The 25,395-nt window shown below is 49.7% G+C and overlaps 1 protein-coding gene and 2 long non-coding RNA genes across 9 annotated transcripts in view; 2 read left to right on the top strand and 1 right to left on the bottom strand.

Annotated features, from left to right (window-relative positions):
* The first annotated feature begins 203 nt into the window (after positions 1-203).
* Positions 204-2,881, top strand: LOC143266924 (uncharacterized). Of its 2 annotated transcripts, none has more exons than XR_013041770.1 (2): positions 204-1,290; positions 2,000-2,881. It is a non-coding gene; the product is annotated as an uncharacterized LOC143266924 (long non-coding RNA). The 2 variants fall into 2 exon arrangements; XR_013041771.1 differs by having other exon boundaries at positions 1,905-2,881.
* A 72-nt stretch (positions 2,882-2,953) lies between these two features.
* Positions 2,954-15,274, bottom strand: LOC121831373 (uncharacterized). 6 transcript variants are annotated; one of them, XR_013041764.1, is made up of 3 exons: positions 14,983-15,274; positions 5,976-10,520; positions 2,954-4,429 (listed from the first exon to the last, which is right to left on the bottom strand). It is a non-coding gene; the product is annotated as an uncharacterized LOC121831373 (long non-coding RNA). The 6 variants fall into 6 exon arrangements; XR_013041769.1 differs by lacking the exon at positions 14,983-15,274 and adding an exon at positions 14,863-14,953; XR_013041763.1 differs by lacking the exon at positions 14,983-15,274 and adding an exon at positions 13,520-14,568.
* The window catches only part of Slc13a2 (solute carrier family 13 member 2), a 26,642-nt gene continuing 14,015 nt past the window's right edge, over positions 12,769-25,395 (top strand). Inside the window, exon 1 of the mRNA XM_006977476.4 lies at positions 12,769-13,017. Coding sequence (XP_006977538.2) covers positions 12,781-13,017 — 237 coding nt within the window. The 5' untranslated portion in view covers positions 12,769-12,780. The remainder of the gene's footprint in view (positions 13,018-25,395) is intronic.

The following is a 25,395-nucleotide window of genomic DNA, read 5'->3' as shown; positions in this document are numbered from 1 at the left end:
AGTGTAGGGTGTTAAGCGTGTTGAGGCTGGAGACAGACCCACGGATGAAAGAAGGCCCTCTACCCTAGACACCTATATGCTTTGCAAAATAAATAAGATGCTACACTTGGACCTTTACTCGTTCTTTTCTTTATTTTTATATGTCTGTGTAGACTAGGCTGTCCTTGAACTCACAACAATCTCCTTGCCTCAGTCTCTCAAGAGCTGGAATTACCAATGTCAGCCACCATACCCAGTTTGGGCATCCTTTTTCTTTAACCATACTGTTTTAATTTCTTATGGTGCCGGGGATTGAGCACGGTGCTCCATGCCTCATAGGCAGGCCCTCTAGCACCGACTTGCGTCTCTTGCCCTGTTTTGACTATTGTTGAAGGAAGCAGGTCACTATGCATGTGGGGGGGGGGTGTTGCGTATAGGACAGTGGATGAGGAGGTCCAGTGTGTTTATCTGCTGGCCATGCACAGTGCGTCTGTCAGTTGGCACCCACATTCTCCAGACTCGGCTTCCAAGGGCACTGAGCTACGGCACACACTGAACCTCTACCAGAGAGGTGAATCAGAGCCCTGCTCTCTTCCCCAGGCTCTCACAGTCCCATTGGGGACATGCCAGGGACAGATGTAACCACCCAGAGGACAGTGTGTGCCAGAGATCAGAGCAGCCTGTATGTCCTAAACACTTCGGTCAAGATGAGCCAGAACGTCAGACAAGGCTGGGAGCCAAGGGTGCGCTCTGGGGGGAAGGGAGGTTTTCATGGCGGAAAGCAGGTGGGTGGTATTTTCTAGAAGCCCAGGCCCTGTTCAAGCCAGTGGTAATGAGCATGGGAGCCTGAGGGAGGCTGGAGGGGGCACACCTAGGTAAACGGAAGCTTGGGAATAAAGGCGATGGAGGGAGGAAGAAGGGGCCGCCGTTGCCTGGGAGCCTCGGATGCGGGATGCTCCTCTCGCATCTTCTCACACAGGCAGCACACCTGCCCTAGCATTTTTCTCATATTCATATTACCAATGAGGCTTCTGAGACGCCACGGAGCCAAGGTCAGAAGTGAGGACTTCAGCCCCGGACTCCCCATCCCAGCCTGAGTACTTGGAGTCTGCTCCTGGGCTGCAAAGACTGAAGACCAGAGGCTCCTCTCAGGACATGGCAGTGGGGGGAAGGCCACTCCTCTCGGCAGCTCTCCAGGACCTGTCCTCACCGAGTGCAGTGCTGGTCTTATCTCTGCCTCCACCCAGGGCAATCTGATCAAGGCCTGCTGTCATTAGGGGAAAGTCCCTCCACTCTTCATAAAACTTCAAGGTCAGAACTTTTTTTTTTTTTTTTTTTCTGGAGACAGGGTTTCTCTGTGTAGTTTTTGGTGCCTGTTCTGGATCTCACTCTGTAGACCAGGCTGGCCTCGAACTCCCAGAGATCCACCTGCCCCTGCCTCCCGAGTGCTGGGATTAAAGGCGTGCACCACCACCGCCCGGCCAAGGTCAGAACTTCTAACTGGAGGGAGGCTTCTTCACCATCGCCACAAAGGGCAAAAGCAGATAGGATTCTGCTTACCTTGCCAACAGCTGATGATCTCATAGAGAAATAATTGGATTTCCAGGAGACATCAAGGCTTTTTGTTTTGGATTTCCCTTCGAGGTAGGGTCTCAGTGCTTAGCTCAAGCTAGCCTCAAACTCACAACCCTTCTGCCTCAGCTCTCTGAGCCCTGGGATCACAGATGGGCACCAACATGCCAGCCTAGCATATGTGTCTTGACCGTGACAGTCAGAAGGCCCCGGCGAAGCTTGCATCCACCCAGTGCCGGCCTGAGAAACAAACAGGCTGGCAGACCCTTTCCACGGCATGACTGTTTCTTCCGATGGCCCAGAGGGCCTCTCTCAGGCTTTTTTGATTTTTGTTTTTTTCTTCTTTTTTGCAGTGCTGGAGATACCCTGGGTGTGGCAGACGAGCGCTCTCTTTTGGGCTGCACCCCCAGTCCTCTGCCCTTGCCTCTGACACTGTCAGCTTTCTCAGAGACAGAATTGAAACCCGGGAAGGCTGACGAGACCAGAGTCACACGCGCTTACACGGACGAGCCTGCTGGATCCTGAAGCTCTGCTAGTCCCTCGGCGAATGAGCGCTAGATGAGAGAGTAACTGTGCGCATGCCTAGTGAGCATCCCCTGGAATCGGGCTCACAGACCCAAAGACTGAAAGACAACATTAATCTTGTAGGTCCTTCCGGCTCCCTGGCCTTTTCACTGTGGTAAGCTAGGGGGAATTAGGTTAAAATAAGTATCAAAGGCAAGTTTCAATGGGAAAACAGGTCTCCAAAGAGCCGGGCAGGTGTCTCTAAGGAAACAGTGAACAGAGTGAGACATCCTGCAGAAGGGGAGCGAATGCTGGGTGTGTTGATGCTCTCCGAGGCCGGGGCAGGAGGACTGGGAGTAAGAGCCTGTTAAAGAAAGGAAGAGAGAGCTGGGCGGCGGCAGCGCACACCCTTAATCCCAGCACTGGGGAGGCAGAGGCAGGCAGATCTCTGTGAGTTTGAGGCCAGCCTGGTCTACAGAGCTAGTTCCAGGACAGGCTCCAAAGCTACACAGAGAAACCTGTCTTAGGAAAGAAAAAAACAAGGAAGAAAGAGAGCTGTTCTGTTCTCAGCCCCTGGCACCCATATACCCAAAGAGACTGGAATGTTCTAGTGGAAGCTCCACCTCAACTCCTGTCCCCATCTCTCTCTCCCCAAACCTGCCCCCTCAAAGTCTACCAAAAGCCAGCCCCTCCCTGGAGCTGCCCAAGACCACACCTACAGGCTGCTTAAGGCCTGGTAGCCATATTTGCCATGTGACTCTTCCTCTGCCTTTCCAAGGGTCACCCTGGATTGCTTTGCTCTGTTCATTAAACCTGGATTTATTAATTTGGTTTGATTTGACTTATTATATCGGCGGCGGCGGTGGCAGTGGATACCCAGCAACCGGGGATTCAAAACTTACCAAGGGTAAATCTTTGTTTGTATATCTGAGAAGAGATTAATACCTAAACTATATGAAGAGCCCCTACAGTTTAACATTAACAACAGAAATCTCTATGTATTTAATAACATTTCTTCAAGGAAGATACACAAATGTTTCCAGCGGATATTTGGAAGATTGTTCAACATCACTATTCATTAGAGAAATTGAAAGAAAACCACAATGAAATATTTCCCCATACACATTAGGATGGCTCCTTAAAAAAAAAAAAGTCAAATTGGGGGGCTGGACAGGGTAAAAGCACTGGCTGCTTTTCCAGAGGACCCAAGTCAGGTGGTTCAGAACTGCCTGTAAGCTCCAGGGGATGCGAAACCCTCTTCTGACCTCCATGGGTACCTCACATACACATAAATAAAAATGTTTTTAAAATCAAATAACAAGGATGCTGCATATGTGAGAATGTGGCGGTTTGGAACCCTGCATGCTGCTAAAGAATTGTAAAGTGTCACAGCCACTGTGAAAAACAGCACTCTACGTCTCCCAAAAGTAAACAAATAACACACACCTTTAATCTCAGCAATAGGGAGGCAGAGGCAGGAGGATCTCTGTGAGTTTGAGGCCAGCCTGGTCTTCAGAATGAACTCTAGGCCAGCCATGGATACACAGTGAGATCCTGTGTCAGATAAATAAATGTCTGGGTGTGCTGACACATGCCTTTATTCACAGCACTTAGTGGGCAGAGGCAAGCAGATCTATGAGTTCAAGCCCAGCCTGATTTACATAAATGAATTCAAGGCCAACCAAGGCTACATAAGGAGACCTTCTCTCAAAACAAAAATAAACAAATGAAAAAATGGGAGCTGGGTGTGGTGATACACACTGTAATTTCAGCCTTTAGGAGACTGAGGCAGGAGGATTGCTGTGAGTTTGAAGTCAGCCTGAACTACACAGTGAGTTCTAGGACAGCCAGGGCTACATAGGAAGGCTCTCAAAACAAAACAACAAAACATTAAATACAATTCCTGCAATATCCAGCAGTAACGCTGTGCATATGTGTTAGTTTCTCCTTGCTGTGACCAAATGTCTGACCAGTGACATTCTTAAGGGAAGAAGGTTCAGTCCGTTAGGCGAGAAAGGCATGGAGCTGGGGTGGCTGGCAGCAGTGTGAGGCTGCCACCCCTCAGGGGAACAGACAGCCCAGGACTGTCCGACAGTTCTAACCCTCTAGTCATACACACACAGCTACACAATCTCCCCAAACAGTCCTCTCGGCTAGAGACGAAACATTCAAGTGCATGAGCCTGCAGGGGGATCTCATATTCCAACTCTAGCATCCTGCTCCTGGCCCCAAGAGGCTCGTGGCCATCCCATTATGCAAAGTGCATCCAGCCCAATTTCAAAAGTCCCCACAGTCTCATAGTTCTAACACCATTCCAAAGTCTAAAGTTGAAAGTCTCCTCGAAGACTCAAGACAATCTCTTAACTCCAGGTCCCTGCAAAATCAAAAGACAAATGATATACCTTTAAATGAAAGGTTTTCAGATGAGTTATATCCAGGAGCTTTCAACTGGAGTCTTGCCCTTAAGACACATTCCCGTTATCTCAGGACCGACTGGAAGGTTTCTCTTTAAGGGCACTAATCTCTTTAACATTTCAGTCCCTGCACACATTCTCTGTCTGTAGAAGGCACAGCTTAAAGAAAGCTTAGGAGGAACCAGGCTTGTTAAACTCTCGGGCCTATTCTCTTCAACGGAAGGTAATGGCTGATGCCTGGTCATCCTGAAGGCTGGAGTGGATGTTATCTGGCAACCTGGTGATCTTTTTGTTATTCTATGGAGCCAGCCTTCCTGAATCCCCCAATAGCCTGAGCTTAGTCTTTCAGTGAACAGAACCCATCCTTAATGAAAGTGGTCCCATGTACTTTGTATCCTCCATCAATAGACTCTTATTACAAACCTTCCTCCCTAGGCCCTCGGCCTGAGCACTGTTTATTACCAACAGAACTCTTTCTTATTGTAAAGGTGCTTTGCTACTTTGCTAGGGAGTTTCTATGTAGCAATGTCTAAAGCTTTGTTCTGATAATTGTCACATGGAACCTTTTCTCAAGTTTCATGGTGTTGAAGTGTGTAAGAGAAATAAACACTGAAGTCCAACCCTGGAAGTTTTTTTTGTGCAGATTCAAGTTTCATTATTTTTCACTTTGTGCATTCCGATTTTCTTGTAAGGCTTGCTGGATCCCAACACCTGTCTACGACATTAATCTAGTTAATCAGGTTCCTGCTCCTTTCCTTACCAAATTGCACCCTTTTCACACCTTTCTGTTTCTTTTTGGAGACAGGGTCTTACTATGTAGCCCTTTACTGGCTTGGAGCTCACTCTGTAGACCAGGCTGGCATCAAACTTACAGAAATCCACCTGTCTCTGCCTCCCAAGTGCTGGGATTAAAGGCATGCTCTACTATATTTGGCCTCTTTCTGTTTCTTTTCTTGTTTCTTTCTTTCCTTTTTTTTGTTTTTGTTTTTGTTTTTCGAGACAGGGTTTCTCTGTGTAGCTTTGTGCCTTTTCCTGGAACTCACTCTGTAGCCCAGGCTGGCCTCGAACTCACAGAGATCCGTCTGCCTCTGCCTCCTGAGTGCTGAGATTAAAGGCATGCGCTACCACTGCCCGGCTGTTTCATTTTTTTTTTTTTATCTCTTTCTCTCCTTTCTCTCTCTCTCTCTCTCTCTCTCTCTCTCTCTCTCTCTCTCTCTCTCTCTCTCTCTCAACACAGTGAGTGATAACCATCCCACAGCCTGAATGCTATACTGTCATGAAATTTCTTCTGCTAAAGAAAAGAGTCCATTACCTCACACAGATTTTTAGGATACGAGCAGAATGTAGATAGATTCTTTGCCAGAATTTAACATGAGTGGACGCTAATCTGGGTCCTTGTCAGAATCTAGACAGAGTTCTTGAGAGCTGATTCTTCACTGTCTGCATACTATCAGTGTTCTGGTCCTCTAAATTCCTACCAGAACTGCTCATTTAAGTTCTCCTTACAGAATCCCAGACATCTCCAGGTTCTCCCACATTCCTCTCAAGGTTGAGACGTCACAGGGTCTGGTTTCTCACAGCAATAACTCCACTTCTTGGTACTGATTTTCTGTATCAGTTATTTTTCTCAGTATTGTTACCAATCACCTGGCAAGAGACAGATAAAGAGATGAAGGATTTATCTGGCTCACAGTTTGAGGGGATACAGTCCACCATGACGGTGAAGGTGTGGACGCAGGTGACTCCATATCAACAGGAACACAAGACACCTTAGTCTTATCTTGGTGATCAATCAGGAACAGACAGTACAAACAGAAAGGGGACCTGCCTGAGGTACAGAGTGAATTCAAATCCAGTCTGGGCAACTTAGTGAGACTCTGTCTCAAAAAAATAAAAATAAAAAGGCGGGGGTGTAGCTGTTTGCAATGCTTGTCTAGCATGTACAAGGCCTTGGGGTCAATCTCTAGCATGATAAACCCTTTGGCTTCACCCCTACACCCTTACATCTGTCTGCCAGCTGAACCCCATGTCTAAAAGGTCCTACAATCTCTCAAAACTGTGTCACCAGCAGGAGAACAAGTGTTCAAATACATGATGTCTGTAGAGGACATTTTGCCTTTAAATCCTATCAACACAGCCTGAAATATTGAATGCAGACTCTTACAGATGTCTGAATACTCATTATGATAGCCAGGATGCTTATAATAGCTCAGAGGTGAAAAGAAACACTCATTGGCAGATAGATGGATGAGTAGCTATGGTGCAGATCTACAACGGGGCATTATTTGACCTTCAGAGAAAAAGATGTTCTGAGACCTGTTACATCATGGATGAACCTGGAGACATCATGCTGAGGGCAATAAGCTGGTCAGCTAAAGATAACCACTGTATGATTGCATTCCTAGGGAGTGTCAAGAACTGTCAGACTCACAGAAACCAAAAGTAGACTGGCAGTTGCCAGGAAGTGGGGGAGGAAGAAGTGAGGCTGGTTAATAAGTGTAGAGTATCATGTTTGCAAAACGGAAAGGTTCTGAAGTCGGTTGTGCAACAACGTGAGTGTACCTAACACCTCTGCCCCGTACACAGAAAAGTGCTTAAGATAATAGATTTTTGGAGAGGAACAGACTAGATGGGAAGAACTAGGTTGAAGGGCTAAAAGAGAATACTAGAGGAACAAGATGGAGGATGAGGAAGAGCCAGGTGGGGAAGAACAAGATGAGGAAGAACGAGACGAGAAAGAAGGAGATGGGAGAGGAGCTAAGATGGGAAGGAACTAGATGGATGGGAACCTAGATGGGGCAGAGCTAAGAAGAGAGAATTAAGATGGAACTTAGAGGGGACAGCAGATAATGTAGAGAGAAATCAGGCAAGAAAGGAGCCAGGCATGAGAGCAGAATAGAAGCTGTGTAGAGAGAGAACTGACTCAGAATAATAAAGTGTATGGACTAATGGAAAAAAAGATAGTGGGTTTTTTTGTTTTGTTTTGTTTTGTTATTTTGAGACAGAGTTTCTCTGTGTAACAGCCCTGCCTGTCTTGGAACTCACTCTGTAGACCAGGCTGGGCTCAAACTCAGATCCACCTGCCTCTGCCTCCCAAGTGCTGGGATTAAAGGCATGTGCCACCACCACCCGGCCAAGATAAGAGTTTATTTTATACTTATCTTATCACAGTTTCAAAAACAGCCTGGCATAGCAGACCTTGTAGTATGGAACTCCCAGATCTTCAGGAGGATCAGAAGTTCAGACCTACCTAGGCTACAGAGTGAGCACCAGACAAACCTGAGTGACTTACTGAGAACCTCACTCTTAAAATTAAAACAAAACAGAAAAATGAAAACAGAAGGTAGAGTGTTACCGAGTGTATGAAGGCCCTGGGTTGGATTCCCCAGAAACCCCAGCCCCCAAAGAAAAAGAGCTGGGCATCAAGGTTTCAATGAGGAGGAGGAGCTGAAGAAGGCTCAGTCAGTCAAATGCTTACCGTGCGAGCGTGAGGACGGGGTTCAGAGCCCCAGCACCCACATGAAGAGCTAAATGTGGTGACGCACGACTTGTACTCCAAGTGCTGGGGTGCAGAAACAGGAGGGCCCTGGGGCTTGCGGACCACCTAGTTTACCCAAATCAGTGAGGGACCCTGTCTCCGGGTCCAGTGAGGGACCCTGTCTCCGGGTCCAGTGAGGGACCCAGTCTCCGGGTCCAGTGAGGGACCCTTTCTCCGGGTCCAGTGAGGGACCCTGTCTCCGGGTCCAGTGAGGGACCCTGTCTCCGGGTTCAGTGAGGGACCCTGTCTCCAGGTTCAGTGAGAGACCCTGTCTCCAAAACTACTGAGGAGAGTAATTGAGGAAGACACCTGACATCTACCTCTGGCCTCTGCACAAACCCATGGAAAGACAACTTGGGGCTTGCTTCCTGGCAATTCAGGGAGGTGGTCCTGGGGCTGATTGTATGTAGATGAGCCTTGGGTCCCTTTGAGAAATGAACCCAAGTTCACTGTGGTCTTGCTTCCAGAAATTACTTCCTCACTCCCCATGGGGATTTTGACAGAGGTAAAAAGCCATTCACTTCTTTTCTCTGTTGTGTGACCAATGACCCCAACATACCCTACCCAAGCTCCAGTATGTGCTAGAAAGAGGGCTTAGTTATCCAGCTTGAACCTTAGGGATTATTTCATGGGAATACTATTTTATCCAGCTATCATCTACCCACGCATTCAGTCAACATCCATCTGTTGGGTACCAGCTTTTGATGAAGCATGGTCTGGTAGAAGCCCCTCACAGCACATAAGAGAAGATGCAGTGTGATGTGAGGGATACATACCTTGTGGAGTTGATCCAGGGCACTGAGCAGGGGGCCTGCCTCACCCTGTCTGAGCTGAGGATTCACAAAGCAAGTTCAGTCATCATCTGAGACTTGAAAGATCAACAAGACTGAACCAGTAAAGTTGGGAGGAGGAGACACAGACAGTGGCCTAGGCGACACAGAGCACAGGGACTTCCTGGAGACTAGGGAATACAGAGCCCGGCTAGGGATCTGAAAACAGAACCTGGTTTATTGAGTGAGAGGCAGGGATGATGAGGACCAAGCCTAGGAGCAAAGCCAGCAATGGGCCCCACAGGACCATTTAATCACCTTCGGAGCACTATGTCAGGTGTAGGGTTAGAGATGGATATGAATATTTATAAACTAAGCTGTGTGGACCCAGTGGGAGAGGCGACAGAAGATGAGAGGATGGTCAAGGATCCTCAGAGCTGTAGCTGGACACCCACGCCTCGCTCCCTTCTCCCTACCCTCTCTGAGCAATCTGGTCTGTGGGAAGATGCTTCTATCAGTGAGGAAGTGATAGAGGAGGTTTTCTTGACAACAGCCCCAAGCACCCTCCCAGCTTCCCTGATCTGTGGTCCAGTCTTGGCCCTTGAGAACATCCTTAGCCTCTTCTCTCAAGATGTGGTGGCTTCATCTGGCCTTCTCTGCTCTGGGCTGCACAGTTCCATGTCCTACGAATCATTTCAAGTGTTGGTGTGTCTAGCTTCCCTACCATTCTCGGGGCTGCATTGGGACCTTCGAATGGCCTCCCCATACCTGTCCAGGTATGAACTTGCCAAGAACCACCTTTGCCCCACCCCAGCCCCCCAGTCCAGATCTACCTCCAGCTTATCAGCCATTTACTCTTGAGGACAGGCCATCTCTTACAATCTGTGCACATCTCCTACCCCCCTAGACTTTCAGCTGTCTCTGATGGCCTTCTCCAGGAAGGCCACTGGGTAAAGCACGAGGCAGGTGTTTCCTGACTCTGACTTTCCCCTAAGATAGGACACAAGGCTGGCCCAGGCAAGGCCCCCAGCAAAGACTGAAGAAGGCTGGTCTCCTACTTCTATTGCCCATGACCCATCAGAAGTCATACAGAACATTTACTGCAGGAGGGCATGGTGGCGGGCCTTCGACAATGAAAAAGGCCTCGCGGGTGGGGCCCTGGCTTGGTTGCTAAGCAAGGAGTGAGTTGTGATATGTGCGACAGCTGGAGGCTTCCCACTACCCTTGGGATGCTGACTTTGAGATAAATTAATCATGGGGTTGAGGGGCCTGGATGCTTCTAGTTCAATCATTTTCCAGGACTGAACCTCAAAAAGAGCATCAGAGGAGGGGGCTGGAGAGATGGCTCAGTACTTAAGAGCACTGGCTGCTCTTGCAGAGTTCTAGGGTTCAGTTTATAACCATCCAGAACTCCAGTTCCAGGGAACCTGATGCTCTCTTCTGAAGACCAGGCCTGAATGTAAACAGACATATATGCCGCATAATGCTCATATGCCCGAAATAAATAAATCTGAAATAAATTTGTTTTTAAAAGAACGGCCGCAGCAGGGCTGGGGAGATGGCTCGGTCGGTAAGGGGCTGCCACACAGCCATGAGCACTTGAGTTCACCCCAGCATCCCTCTAAAAAATACTTACAGTACACACCTGTAACCCCAGTGCTGGAGTACAGAGGAGGATCTCGGGGGCTCACTGGCCAGTCAGACTAGCCTCGTCATCAGCTCCAGACCAGCGAGAGACCCTGTCTTTAAAAACAAGATCAGACAGCTGCTAAGGAATGACATCTTAGGTTGATCTCTGGTCACATATGTGTGAGCACTCACACACATCCACATGTCTATGCACACATGCACACACATGCATGCATAACCACACACACACCAAAAGAAGAGGAGGGGGGATAGGAGGAGAAAAAGGAAGAGGATCAACCAAGGCCCCCAAAATCCATGGCACGGAAGAGGATTATTGGGAGAAACAGTTTAAACAGTAGCCCACTATGGGAAATACTGAGTTCTGTCCCAGCTCCATCAAAGTAGTCCAGAACAACGTAGATGACTGAACGAAGGGCATAGGCAATACCGGAAAATGAACCTGACTTCCCTTATTCCCATGCTGGGTGACACCAGACAGATGACCTCACTGCTCTGAGCCTACGCTTTAGGCTGGTATGGAGGAGAATTAGGATACAGATTTTACAAGTAGTAAATGTTGTTCTTGGTGGAAGAGAGCCCAGCCTGGTGGCTGTGGTGGCTCCTCCAGAGCCCTGGGCCATGGGAGAGGCTTCCTTCTGGGAGAACTAGAATCAGGGTATTGTCCTGCGCATCTGAAACTCTTTGTCTGCGGTCTTCCTGCTCTTGCTCACTTTGGTGGCTCTGCGGGAGCAGCCAGGGCTGGGAGCTGGCTGCTGTTGTTTGTGTTGTTGTAACTTCTCATCCGTCCTGGCTCTGCAACCCGGACCCATTCACACCTCTGCAATCATCTTGCAAGGCATTGGGGGTGTCCCTTACACAGACCCCTCCACACACACTGGGTCCAGGAGTGCGTTGGTGGCCTAACAGCCTGAAAACGTGACTGATGACTGACAGCTGTCAATCCCATCCTCTGAGGTGCACCGTGTGGCTTTACTGTCCTCAGCTCGACACACATGTCTTTGTCAGACTGTGTCCCCACCTAAAACAGTCTCTCTGGCACCCTACCTTCTTAACCTGGCACCCACAGGTCACCATACTGTGATGTTATCAGAAAAAAAACTATCAAACACCTACTGTGTGCAGCGTGGGGCCAGAAGCGATAAGGGCACCTGAGAGACAATGTTTCCAACTAGATACTGCACACTGCAGTATGCACCCCAGCACTGCCCCCCAGCACACCCATTGCCTGCTCACCACCATCTACGTCCCACTTTGCCCTTCCCTGCTGTGTCCTATGCCCTACCTCCTCCTGCCCTGTGACTTCACTCCAGAGCCTGGACTCACGCAGGCTCCCCTCCCCCCAGGCATCCTTGTTGGGATGTCTCCAGTGCTCACTCTTTTCCCAAGCTCCCACACTGGGTTGGCACCCTCCCCCCCGCCACCTTGGGGCACTTACAGAACATATTTGAAGTCGGCCTGGCTCTGTGTCTTCAGGCCTCAGTATTCCCACTTATAAAATGGAACACCAACCACCTAGTGGTGGGAACTAAATGCTGGGGACATCAGGCCCTCATGTGCAGCATGTTGATCTCTGAATCCTCAGCACCAAACAGTGCCCATGGCTGGTGCCAAAGGCTTCGTGGGGTAGATATCCGGCTGATGTGTGAAAAGGCTGAATATGTAAATAGAATATGAAGCAATATTTGCTCTTTTCCCGTGGCAGTTAGGGGGTGGGGACCAGGAAGATTCTGAAAGAAACTAATCTTTATTGTCTACCTATCACACATCAATGCTCAGCATACACGAGGAAAGATTACTGCAGAATGAGGAAGCGGTTGGCTAGAGTAAGTCAGTGGGCCAGTCTCGTGCAAAGGGTACGAAGAACTTGTGACAGACTCCTTGATAACTACAAGGAGGGGGCATGCTTGCTTGCTAGCTAGCCAGATGCCCCTAGGCCTCCCAGGACCCATCTGAGGCTTTGGAACCCCTGAGGACGGGATGCCTGGGTAGGCAGGGTAGAGACAACGCCCAGCTCCAAGGGTCAGGTGTCAACTGCTCAGCTGGAGAACTTGGCTTTGGGTATCCAAAGGCTAGAGGTGGGCTGGGCTGGAGGGAGCGCTGGGCTCCTGTCCTGTACAGCCCTGGCTGGGGGGGGGGAGGTGGCTCTTCAAGCCCAGTGCCCCCAGCAGCCTCTGTGCCCAGCAGGAGTAAAGTCTGGGCAGCTCTCCGCCCGCCCGTAACCTGAAGCTTTTCATTCTTGTCTTTCCCTCCCAGGCCCCGCTAAGTCTTCCTGGTTGTTACGCCTCCTGCCGTGTCCCTCCTCCTTACTCCCACCTCCTGATTCCAAAAACACTCTGATTGCCAGGGTGGGTCAATGGTTAACACTCAGCTGGCTTTATATAAGCTGCCCCGGGCCACCTACTGTTCACAGCCTCTCCGGGCCTTCAGTTTCGCGACTCCTGGAGGCAGCCGCTGTGGCAGCCTCAGCCCCGACTGGCTGGTCGGCACCATGGCCACCTGCTGGCAGGGCCTATGGGCCTATCGTTTCTACTTGATTGCACTATGTCTGCCCATTTTCCTGTTGCCTCTGCCAATCATTGTCCAAACGAAGGTAAGGACTGCTGGGTCTCACTTGGCATAGGTAACACTAGGGGTGGCAAGGGAGAGATCATTGGGGCCAAAGTGGGGGCATCCTTAGGATTCCCTTTTCACTTCCTCTCCCCAAAAAGTGAGGCCACCGCCTCCTGGTCTTCCTGGGAGCCAAAGGTGGTTTCTGCAGGGCACTCAGCACCCAAAGTCCCTGTGCAAATTGCTCGGGGACATTGGAGCCCGCTGGCTTGAGGACCGAAAGGCAGTTGCCTAAAGGAAAGGCAGGATCGGACGGATGAGTTTCTCTAACTACTGTGTGTTCACTCAGCCTGAGCTCAGTGCCAGCCAGGGACAGGAAGAGGCAAGAGCTTTTGAGAAGGAGACTAGGAGAGAGCTGGCCTCAGGCAGTTATGCCTTCCCAGGTAGAAATAGAATAAGTAACTGACCTGTAAACAAGAAATCCATCATTTATAATGAAATGATCCCCGAGCTTTGGGAAGGAAGCCCCCAAGAGGATCTCATACCTTAACTTTGCAGTCTCGCTGCCTTTGCAAACGGCGCGGATTGGAAAAGGCAGAGCTGGAGGTGTGGCCCTGTCTCTAAGGCTGATATTGAATCTTGGCCCTGGACCATCCCACGCCCCCAGGACTGCCCAATGAACCACTACTTACTGCTACAGATAGGGAAATCAAGGAAGGCCTTTAGGTTATGTTATCTCTGAGGAAGGAGGCCCAGGATATGGCCCCTAACACCTGCCTAGTCATAAAGCCTGACTGATTTTTAAGATGACCTTCTCAGACCCAAACCCGTGGCGTCTCTCTGCCGGGAATCTATCAGCTAGATTCCAGACAGGCTGGGGCATGTGTGACACCACCACCATCCTGGGAGAAGCACACACGGCTCGGAAAGAGGGTCACATGGCGGAGAAAGCCCGAGTGGGTGTGGGAAGCTGTGTCTCTTGGTGGAAATGCAATGTGTTAGGAACTCCAGAGTTTGCCCCCACTGTGCCTGGCTGGCCCTGCCACCTGCCTCTGGCACACAGGCTCTGCGTACCCTCTCCTGACTCAATCGACGATCCTGAGAGGCCAGGCCCACCTCTGGGCCTTGGGTCCCCACCCCACTCAGGAATTCTATTTCTATATGATCAATTTTGCCTTCTCTGCTTGACCGAGCCCATCAGCATATAAATAAGCTATTATGTGTCTCATGTGGAACAAACAAGACCTTTTCCCTCAGCTCCCATTTACTGCTTCTCCAGGCCCGCCTTCCTCCTCTGTGCCCGCTCCTAACGGCAAGCCTCAGTGTGCCTGCATGCATACCCACACATGTGCTTTTTCCCATCTCCTCTGACTCTGCTATTCAAATTCCCATCAGCTTCCAGGGTCCCAGTCCAAAGCCCGTCCTTACCTTTCTCAACCCTGCAGCAGGATTTGTCCCAGCTGGTCACACCCTCTTTATCATGTTGTCTTCACTTGACTTCGATGACACCTCATTCTGCCTTCCACACATGCCATTCCTGGGCTCCTTCTCCATCAGACTCTCTCTCTGCAGGTTTCCCAGCACCCCTCCTGTGCCCCTCCCCCCCCCCGCACCCCCCCTGTACCCCTCCCTACTCCGGGCCAGGTAATTGCATGCTGTCTCATGATTTGAAAAGCATCTTCCTAGCCGGGTGTGGTAGTGCACACCTCTAATCTCAGCGAGGCCAAAACAGCAGGATCATGAGCTCAAAACCAGCCTGAGTGGTGAGAACTTGCCTCAAAAACAAAACAGGAACCCCACCCGCCACCCCTCAGTGTCTCTGTGCCCACAAATCCTGGTGGATCCTACCCCAGCCTCTACAATTGTGTTAGCCAGTTAACTTGGGTACCTGGTCCACACGGACATTTCTCTGTATGAAGCCTATGCTTCTCCCCATCCAACTCTAAGCTCAGACTGCCATCTCCAGAAGACTCTTCCCACAGTCTTGCTGAGAAATGTGTCAACTTACTTCCTTTCCATGCCAGCCGTGACTCAGGTCATTCTGGGTGGTCACGTTGCTCCATCTGCTCACATGCCAGCAGGGCCTGTGCACTCACTGTCCCTCAACAGGCGATAAATGTTTCCAATGTATGATCGGACCGAGTGCCAGTCAACTCCCTCTAAGCTGAGACTTTTATAAGTGGGAAACACACTGAGTGTGCCCACCAACCCCCACCCACTAACCACAGCCTTGCAATGCAGCTCGGGGCTCTTCCTTACTCTGCCCAGTAGCTGTGGTTTGCTACCACCACCCCATATCACCTCAGATGATCTTACTTACCACAAGTCACCAGCCTGGGGAAAGATCAGTACGTCACCTTTGCACCTCCCTAAAGTCAGGAAATCATAGGTTGGAACTGTGAGAAGTTGGGGAGACCTGTGTTCTGAGTGGCAACAGCCCCCACCTGGCTGTCTCTCTTACACTGTCTTCTCACCTGTCCCTGGCTGCCTGACATCACCCTACCACCCTACTGTCAGGGGGATCCCCAAGACCTCCTGCCAACTCCATACTGCCCTCCCATCAAACTTAGAAATCAAGTTGAACTTAAGATGCCCAGTCCCCGAGGCTCCACATCGGCAGACCAGTCACCCAGACTCCATTCCCTGCATCCCGCCTCCACTGCAGGTGGCTTCTCTCTGTTTGGGCTCTTCTCCCAGATGTATTCTTCTCCTTTACAGTTCCACTTAAATCTGTTTCAGAAGCCCTCTGTCCCACACTAGTCATTCTGGCATTTTATTTACAGAGCAGTCCCTGTTTAAAAGAATGTGTCTGGGGCTGGGGTTGTGGCTCCGTGGGTAGAGAGTGCTTGCCTAACATGCATGAAGCCCTGGTTTAGTCCTCAGCACTGCAGAAACAGTGTGGTGGCACACTCCTGCAATCACAGCGGTTGGGACATGGACGATCAGAAGTTCAGGGTCATCCTTAGCTACACAATGAGTTTGAAGCTAGCCTGGGATTTATGAGGTCATGTCTCAACAACAAAAAACAAAAACAAAAAAACACCTTGTATATTGGTTTATTTTCTTCCTATTTTTTGAGGCTGGGACTTTGGCTTACTCTGCAGACTCCCATGGCCAGGTGTATCCGAGATGCCCAGAAAATACTGGTTAGGTAAATAAATGAAGGGATGTGGGCAAAGGAGAAACATTTCCTGAATTCCTATAGAGTCTTACTCTCTGTAATTAGTCCACAAACTTAAAACTTAGCCTCTGAGCCAAGGCAGGTCCAAGCCCCTCCCCGCCACACCAAGGCTGCGCAAGGTGCCACACCGCAGGAGCCTGCCCATGCACCAGGGATGGATCCTGATCCCCCCGCCCGCCCGGGTGTCCCCCAAACAGTTCATGCTAAACAAGCTCTGCTGACTCCCCACGGGAGACCTTGATTTGGAGAACGTGGGGATGGGGTGTGGCTTGGGAGGGAGGGCTGGGGGTGGGAGGAGGGAGGAGGTGGGATCTGTGGGTGGTATGAAGGGTGAATAGAAAATTTCTTAATAAAAATTAATAAATAAAAGAAAAAATAAATATTAAATATAGTACTTGACATAGTCCAAGTACTTTCCAGAAAAAAAAAAATTTAGCCTTCTGGCTCCTCACATGGGAAGGAGAGCCCCCACCAAAGCTCAGCCCTCTATAATTTATTTATTATATTTATTATATTATTATTATATAGCTAATATTTATTGGATCAAGCCAGTCACCTTGAAGCCTTAGCACCCTTGTTTCCCACGGAGGCCTCTGCTCGATTGTGATGTTGCTGCTACTGTCTCCATTCCACAGACATGTAAACTGAGGCCCAGAGGGATGATGTAATTTGCTTTCAATGCCATCTAGAAAAAAAAAAAAAAGTGGAGGCCGTAACCTTGGGATCTCTGCCTGAAGCTGTCTGGGGAGGCAAGGGGGCCCCCTTACATCCCCTCTCAAGCCTTTCTCATTCATGACCACCCAGCCAAGTGTTCCACGTTCCTTCTGTCACCAACGTTTGGGACACCCTTGCTTTTTCCCAGGGGCAACTGGACAAAAACACAGATGTTCTGCCCCCGACCTAGCTAGGGTCCTGAGGAGAAGACAGGTGTTTGTGCCACACAGATGTAGCGAGGGGGGCTGAAGCATTCAGAGCAGGCAGTGGCTTCTCCTAAGGAGTTGAGGTGGACTGAGTAGCCCTGAAGGCCGGGGGAAACCACAGCTGCCAGAGGCCCACGGAGGGCAGGCAGCAGGGAAGCGTAAGGCCAGCAATAGCCATTACAGGAACCTCTGGGACTGCTGTCCCCTTGGACAGTGCCAGCTGATGGCATACAGCGCGGCATCTGCCCAGCCTTGCAGGCACAAGCACCTCTGTGCGGCAGAAATCTCAGTCCCACTCATCTCCTCCCTGTGGGTGAGCCTCGTACTCAGTGCTGTGGGGCAGGTACCGTTTGTGTGTTCTGGACAGAGGATGTGGGGGAGTTGCCATTCCTATAGGGGTGACGTGAGGACACACACGAGCATGTGTACTGCCCAAGCTGTGGGAGCAGTATGGCAGGTATCTCCATATACGACCTGGGGAGGAGCTGCCCTCAGGACAGGGCTCAAGCAGGGCCTCCCGGGGAGTGGACAGTTACCCTAGGACCAGAGTGGCTGTAAGAGCCAGCTCAACCCAGCTCTGGGTGGAGAGTTGTCCAGGCAGAACCTGCAGCAGGTGCAAAGGGCCAACACAGGGGTGAGCTTGGCAAGCTGACCGGGCAAACAGCAGTGTTGGGCTAGGGGCCCGTGCCATTACGACTTCATGACAGTCAAGTTCAGAAAGGAGGGGAGAGGGCAGCCTGTGGCAGCCCTGTGAGCTGGGGAAGAAATGGGGACTTCCTGCTTCCTGCAATAAGGGGTAAATAGCGTGCTCACGTCTCTACAGACGTCAATCAGAAATGCAAAAGTCTCTTGGAACTCAAAAAGATCATCTGTAGAAAACCATGTTGGCCAGAGATCAGCTGAGATGAACATGTTTGTGTTAAAAACGGAAGAGAGCGGCGTTACTTTTTTTTTTCATTCAAAAATTATATTTATGATATTCATCGATTACATTAATTGTATTGATTTATTACATTCATGATATTATGTCCTGATACTACTGTCCATTTGTGGGAGTTTTCCATCACACAAAACAGAGATTCTGTACTTGGTAAATCATTGGAAAGCAGCGTTTCTTAATCGTGGGCACAGGACGCACAGTCCTGTGCACTTTAGAACTGGTGATAAGCATCCTCAGGACAAGCAGAAGCCCAAAGGTAGAGGACATCTGTACAAGGAATTTAGACCCTCTATCTTCTGAGAACCCAGGATGCAGAGAACAAAGCATGACTTTTGGAGCCAGGGAGATAACAGAGGGCACTTCAGAGCATGTGTGGAGTATATGCTATCACATCATCTACAGACCTTCTGATCACCAACTCGAGGAGGATACACAACAGCCAGCACCATGTTGTCCCATCTCTAGGGCTCCATAAACTCCACATGGCTTCCTGTCTGCCATTGGTTTCTGGAGAACATAGAAGGCCTTGGGCCCTGTGTGGACTCCTACTTTCCCCCAGCTGCTCAGATGAACTGTTGGCCCCACCAGGGCCTCAGATGCTCCTGTCTATGAAACAGGGAAGTGTGTCTTGTCACACAGCCCCAAGTGGTGAGCTGTGGTCCCCAGGTGCAGCAGAGAGTGGCACCTGGGATGTATGGAGATAGGTTTCACATGGAAGGATGACTGAAAGGGGACTCCCCCTCCCCAAAAGCCAGGAGGTCCCTGAAATAGAGACAGGAAGTACTCTGACGTAAGACTTTACACCCTGATTACTAAAGCATGACCTGGCTCACCAGCACCCCTAGGAGCATCGTGGGAAGGAAGGCAGAGTCTTCAATGGTAAAACCTGTTTACAGTGCAGATGGAGCCCCTCGGCTTCTATGAGGACCAAATTCACAGAGGGCTGTGGGAATGCCAGTCCACATCACACAGCTTGGCTGAGTCCACTCCAGCAGACACAGCAGGCCTACCTCCAGGAGCAAACTGTGATGTCAGGAGTTGTCCCCAAAGCTTTGCTAAAAATCCTGTGACACTGTGAATCCACTCTTTCAGCCTGATGTGCCAGGAGTCCCAGCTACTTGGCGGACTGAGGCAGGAGGATTATTTGAGTCTAGGAGTTCAAGGCCTTCTTGGGTAATATAGTGAGACTTGGACAAGGAGAAAGGGAAAGAGGAAAAGAAGGAGAGAGGAGGGAAGAGAGAAAGAGATATCTCTGACAAAGGCACAGCTGTATTTAAGATTTTGCTAAGTGATTGACTAAGACTTTGTGATTGTGAAGAGTTGGAATGTGGCCGATCAAGAATTACGGAATTATCTGTAGTTCCCTTAGTGGCCATTTGCTACCCACATCAGCATCTGACTTAACATCTTCTCAATGGCCAGGTAAAGCTGATGGAATGGAGTTCCAGGTCAGCCTGGTCTACAGAGGGAGTTCCAGGAACAGCCAGGGCTGCATAGTGAGACCTTGTCTCAAAAACACCAAGAGAAATAAAAGTGCATGTGACCTCTCCCAAACCTTCCCCTGGCCAAGGAAGCTCACACCTGGCCAAGAATGCTCACACCTGGAACAACAGATTCTTTTTTTTCTTCTTCAGTGAAAGAGCTTTGTTTTGGAAACGTGGAGGTTGGGGGGGGGGACAATGGGGGGGGTAGAGAGAGAAGAAGGATGCTGACCTCTCCCTCGGTCCTCAGAAGGTAGTGTGAAGAAACCATTCCAAGAGGAACCAAGTAAATGGCACTCGCCCAAATGCGAACCAGCAGGCTGTAGCTGCCATTTTGGCAGAGCCTCAAAGGCAGGCTGGGACACAGGAGGCTTTTGGGTGGATGGTGGCTTCAGGTGTCTCCAGTGGAGGCTGCTGGATGGGGAGGGTCTGGAAGAGGGGCACGCAGTGCCATTGGTTGGTGAGATGATACTTGGCTGTCTCCGGCTGGTCTGGAATTGGAAGCAGGAGGCAGGAAAAGGACACACTCCTGCTGCGAGCTAAAGGAGATGGGGGTGGGGCAGAGGTCTGAGCCAGGGGGATCAGAGACAAATTTTCAAAGCTGAACTGGCCATTGTCCCATTTGAGATTTTCATCTATTCAGTCATCAAAGGTATTGGGCAATTAACATCTGCCTGTTATGCCTGGGAAAGATCACACACACACACACACACACACACACACACACACACACACAAACGAGGTTCTTTCCTCATTTCAGTAGAGTTGACTTTCTTCACAGTCCTGGGTTGTTTTACTTAGTACATTTTAAAAGCTTAGTCTGAGGAAATGCAAGGCTGTGATGGGGTCCTGGTTCCCGCCCAGGGTAAGAAGCCCCCAGAGGTCCCCATATGTGTGTACAAATGCTCTCACACACCCCACCTTAGCGCCCACGTGGCCTGCCTTCCTTCCCTCCTCCTTTCCTTCATCGCCTTCTTTTTCTTCTTGGGCTGAAACAGAGCCCAAACTCTTGTGTGCTAAGCATAGACTCCGCGGCCAGACTTCACCCAGCCCGTGTACAATCGTCTAATTAAAACACCGGGCTGGAGCTCCGCTCTCCGTCCTTCAGACCTTCAAAGGCCTCCCATCTCCATGGGCCTGTCTTCTAGCCACAGTTCTAGGTCTCTCTTAAGGCAGACAGGATTCCTTTCAAGTGTACACACCTTCAGGAACCTGGCCTTTCTGCCTCATCTCAACCCCTCTGTGCTTACTCTCCCCCAACACCGCGATGGCCCACCAGCTGAACTCCTACACATTCCTCAGCGCCCGCTCAGCATCTCCTCCCCGGACGTCTTCTCCAGTCTAGCAGTATGGGACTCAGGACAGGCCATTTCCCCTTGGGACCCTCACTCTTCTGGTCTCTCCTTTGCAGCAGTGCTCATCAGGTCGCCACCTAAATGTCCCAGCTTACTCCAAGCCCTGAGAATGTCCCTGCTCCCTGCCAGCAAGCAGCACCCTCATTTTCTGGAGTTCAGGGACAGTGGAAATGGCTTGCTGTAAGCCTTCCATCTCCACCCCAAGTTAACCTTCAATCGCCAGGAGGAACAGGCTGAGGCACCTTTGAGACTGTGGGCATTCGCTCCTGCCTCAGAGCCATGCGCTGTGCTGGGTCCGCGATGGGTAAAGGCCATGATGTCCACAGCCCTTGTCCCTCCCTGCCTTGCTATTTCCCAGGGTCCAGAGTCTGCCCTGGCTTCTCTGGCACCCTCATTTCCATGTGTGCCTCAGACAGCCACCTGATTCTCTGGAATCCAACACTACTCTCTAATGAACCCTGCCCACTCACTGTTCACTAGGCACATCCCATTTCCACACATCCATACCTGCTACCCACTTCCTCCCTAGCCTATCCCCACCAGGAAAAAAAATGTTTCTTTTTCTTCCTATAAAGGAGACACACGTACATATGGCTGGAGATGCTTCATGGTGTTTTTAGTGTAAAAAATAATCCAAGAGAGGTTAAGTGACTCGTTCAAAGGCACACAGTGTTAAAGCCGGGCCTGGAGACTTGGGTTCTTTTCACTGTGAGAGCAGTAAGCCTCCAACCTTGGACCTGGAGGCTCCTCTAAGGAGTTGGTCTTTCTGCCCACTGCTGACTTGGCAGGCCAGCCCACCTAGCCAGCCCACACAGACTCCCTGGAGGCCAAGCTGGGCATGAATCATATCTTTTGAGGTAGTGTATTTGTTCATTCTTTTGGAAGAAACCGATGTGGGCAGTTTATGGTCCGATGACAAAGGTTAATATTCATTTGTTTCCTAAAACTAAACGTTGCCAAGCAAAGTGGCACAGATGTGTGATCCCAGCGCCTGGGAGGCAGAGAGCAAGAGATCCCATCAGGGCCCATAGAGTGAGCCTCAGTCTCAAAAAAAATGGGAAGGGGGTCCCCTTAGATGGGCATACCCAGCTAAGGTCTAGGAATGGACTGTCAACAAGGCAAAATAGGGAGGAAAAGGAAATCCAAAGAGAGTGACTTGTGTGCAAAGGTCTCTGTGGCCAGATAGAGTACTTGAGGAAATCGAGGGAGACCAATGTCTGGCCAAACTGGAGCAGAGTGGGCAAGCAGGAGTGTTGTGTGTAAGGCATCCAGACCCAGGTATGGGACTCAGTGCTATAGACGGGCAGAGCACATGCCCCCCAGCACCGGACCCTTCCCCAAACAACAAAAAATAGTTACTAAGACAAGAATAAATTGCTTTAGTGCCAGTGAGGACCCAGAACTGGGAACAGCTCCCCTCCTGGCCCTAGGAAGAATATAGAAAGGGCCCAGTACAAAAACTCTCTGCTGTTTACTGAGCCCTGGGCCCACCGACAACCCTAGTACAGGCTCCGCCTTCGCTGAAATGGGAACTGTGCCCCTGCGATCTGTGCCACATAGCAGCCCCAGGGGGTGCCAGAGACCAGGGGCATCATGTCAGGGCTGCCCATTCGCAGTTCTCATCTGTGAGACAGTGGGCTCCAGTGTGCCTTGGAATCCCTGGGTTCCCCATTCCTGGAGCTGGGGGTGCTGACCTGAAATCAGATATGCTGTGGGCCAGAGGGGAAAGTGCCACCAGTGCCTCTAGCATTGCCCAAAGGGTGGCACCTAACCACAAAACCTCCCTGAACCCTGGCAGCACACCAGCTCCAAGCTGGACCCTCTCACCTTTAACAGTGCGTCAAGGTGCCGTCAGGAGGCCTCCCTCACGCCTCTGTTTCCCAGAATATTACTTGCAAAGGAAAGCAATTAGGAATCCAGGTTTCCAGGAAAACCCCATTGCAGTTTAAAAATGGGTGTTTCCTTGTTGGTGCCTTAGAGAAACATGTGGCATAGAGACTATTGTCATTCCTGAACAGTGACGGTGTGAACAGTATGCTGAGATGGATCGGGAGGTAACTGCTAGAATTGATGTGGGCAGGCAGCCAGTGTCTGATAGCTACAATCCAGTATTTGTAACAGAGCCAGGCCTGGTGGCACATGCCTGTTCCCAGATACTCGGGAAGCTGGAGTGAGAGGGTCATTTGAGTCCCAGAGTGTGAGGTCACCAACAATTAATGAGACTCTGTCTCAAAAGCAAAATATCTGTAGCAAAGTCACCCAGAATAGTGACAACGGGGAGTTGGAGAGACAGCTCAGTATGTAAAGGGATTGCAGCATAAACATGAGTCAGATCCCCAGTGCCTGAGTTCAAAAACAAGTGCAGTGGCACACATCTGTAATCCTGAGTTTAAAAACAAGTGCAGTGGCACACATCTGTAATCCTGAGTTCAAAAACAAGTGCAGTGGCACACATCTGTAATCCTGAGTTTAAAAACAAGTGCAGTGGCACACATCTGTAATCCTGAGTTCAAAAACAGGTGCAGTGGCACACATCTGTAATCCTGAGTTCAAAAACAAGTGCAGTGGCACACATCTGTAATCCTGAGTTTAAAAACAAGTGCAGTGGCACACATCTGTAATCCTAACACCTGTGATCCCAACACCTGTGATACCAACAACACCTGTGATCCCAACAATACCTGTGATCCCAACAACACCTGTGATCCCAACAACACCTGTGATCCCAACAACACCTGTGATACCAACACCTGTGATCCCAACAACACCTGTGATCCCAACAACACCTGTGATCCCAGCAACAGCTGTGATAGCAACAACACCTGTGATCTCAACAACACCTGTGATCCCAACACCACCTGTGATCTCAACACCTGTGATCCCAAAAACACCTGTGATCCCAACAACACCTGTGATCCCAACAATACCTGTGATCTCAACAACACCTGTGATCCCAACACCTGTGATCCCAACAACGCCTATGATCCCAACAATACCTATGATCCCAACAACACCTGTGATCCCAACACCTGTGATCCCAACAACACCTATGATCCCAACAACACCTGTGATCTCAACACCTGTGATCCCAACAACACCTGTGATCTCAACACCTGTGATCCCAACAACACCTGTGATCCCAACAACACCTGTGATCCCAACAATACCTGTGATCCCAACAATACCTATGATCCCAACAACGCCTGTGATCTCAACAGTGTGGAGCTGGAGACAGGATCCCTGAGGTTAGGTGGCTGGCCAGTCTAGCTGAGTCAGCAAGATCCAGGTTCAGTGAGAGACCCTGTCTGAGAAACCTAAGGCACAGAGCAACTGAGGAAGACATTCAATCACACACCCACCCACCCACACACACACACACACACACACACACACACACAAGAACTTATGCACACAAAAAGTGAAAATAGTGCAGATGAGTCTCAGCTTCATAAACCTGTTTTCCTTTTGTTGTTGTTGTTTTGTTTTGTTTTGAAACAAGGTTTCTGTGCGTAGTCCTGGCTGTCCTGGAACTAGCCCTGTAGGCCAGGTTGGTCTCAAATTCACAGAGATCCGCCTACCTCTACCTCCCGAGTGCTGGGATTAAAGGCTTGTGCCGCCACCGCCCGGCCATAAACTTGTTTTTAGTTGAAATACTTACAAGCTAACGCGGACAACTGTCTCACCTACCTCAGACATGTGCAGAACACGTCATTTGTCTACGTGGGTAAATTCATCCAACACAAAGCCTACATTTTTGTTGTTGGATTTTGAGTTATTTTATATTTATGTGTCTGTTTATATGTACTGTAAATGCACACATGTGTGTTGTGGTACATGTGGAGGTCAGGGAACAATGTGGGAACTGGTTCTCTCTTTCCACCATGTGGATTCCAGGTTTTGAACTCAGGTCGTCAGGCTTGACATCAAGTGCTTTCACCACTCGGCCATCTTTCTGGCCCTGTTTGACTGTTTGTTTTTGTTTTTGTTTTTGTTTTTGTTTTTGTTTTGCTTTAAGTAAAGGTCTCATGTAGCCCAGGCTTGCCTGGGACTCCCTATGTAGCTGAGTATGGCCTTAAAATCCTGACCCTTCTGCCTACCACACAAATACCAGGCTTAGACACGTGCACCGCCACGCTGGCACGAAGCCCACTTTATAATAAAGTGTTGACTGTCTCTTTTTATTTGTTGAACACTGAATCTAAAGTGAAAGACAGAGTGGTCATACACTGAGAACAAACTATGTCAAGCTATGGAAAGCTGTGGTAAAATGTGTTGGTATGGGAGGGTACGGCAAAGTATGGTAAGGTGTGGTGAGTAAGGTAGGGTAAGGTATGGTAAGTAGATAAGGTGTGGTAAAGAATGATAAGGTGTGGCAAAGTATGGTAAGGTGTATTAAGGGATGGTAAAATATGGTAAGAGATGGAAAAACATGGTAAGGTGTGGTAAAGTATGGTGAGGTGTGGCAAAATATGGTAAGATGTGGTAATGTATGGTAAGGGATGGTAAGGTAGAGCAAAGTATGGTAAGGTAGAGCAAAGTATGGT

Source organism: Peromyscus maniculatus, chromosome 8 (genome assembly GCF_049852395.1).
Source record: "Peromyscus maniculatus bairdii isolate BWxNUB_F1_BW_parent chromosome 8, HU_Pman_BW_mat_3.1, whole genome shotgun sequence".
NCBI lineage: Eukaryota > Metazoa > Chordata > Mammalia > Rodentia > Cricetidae > Peromyscus > Peromyscus maniculatus.
Note: the sequence above shows the minus strand (reverse complement) of the source record. Positions and strands in the feature narration are given on the sequence as shown.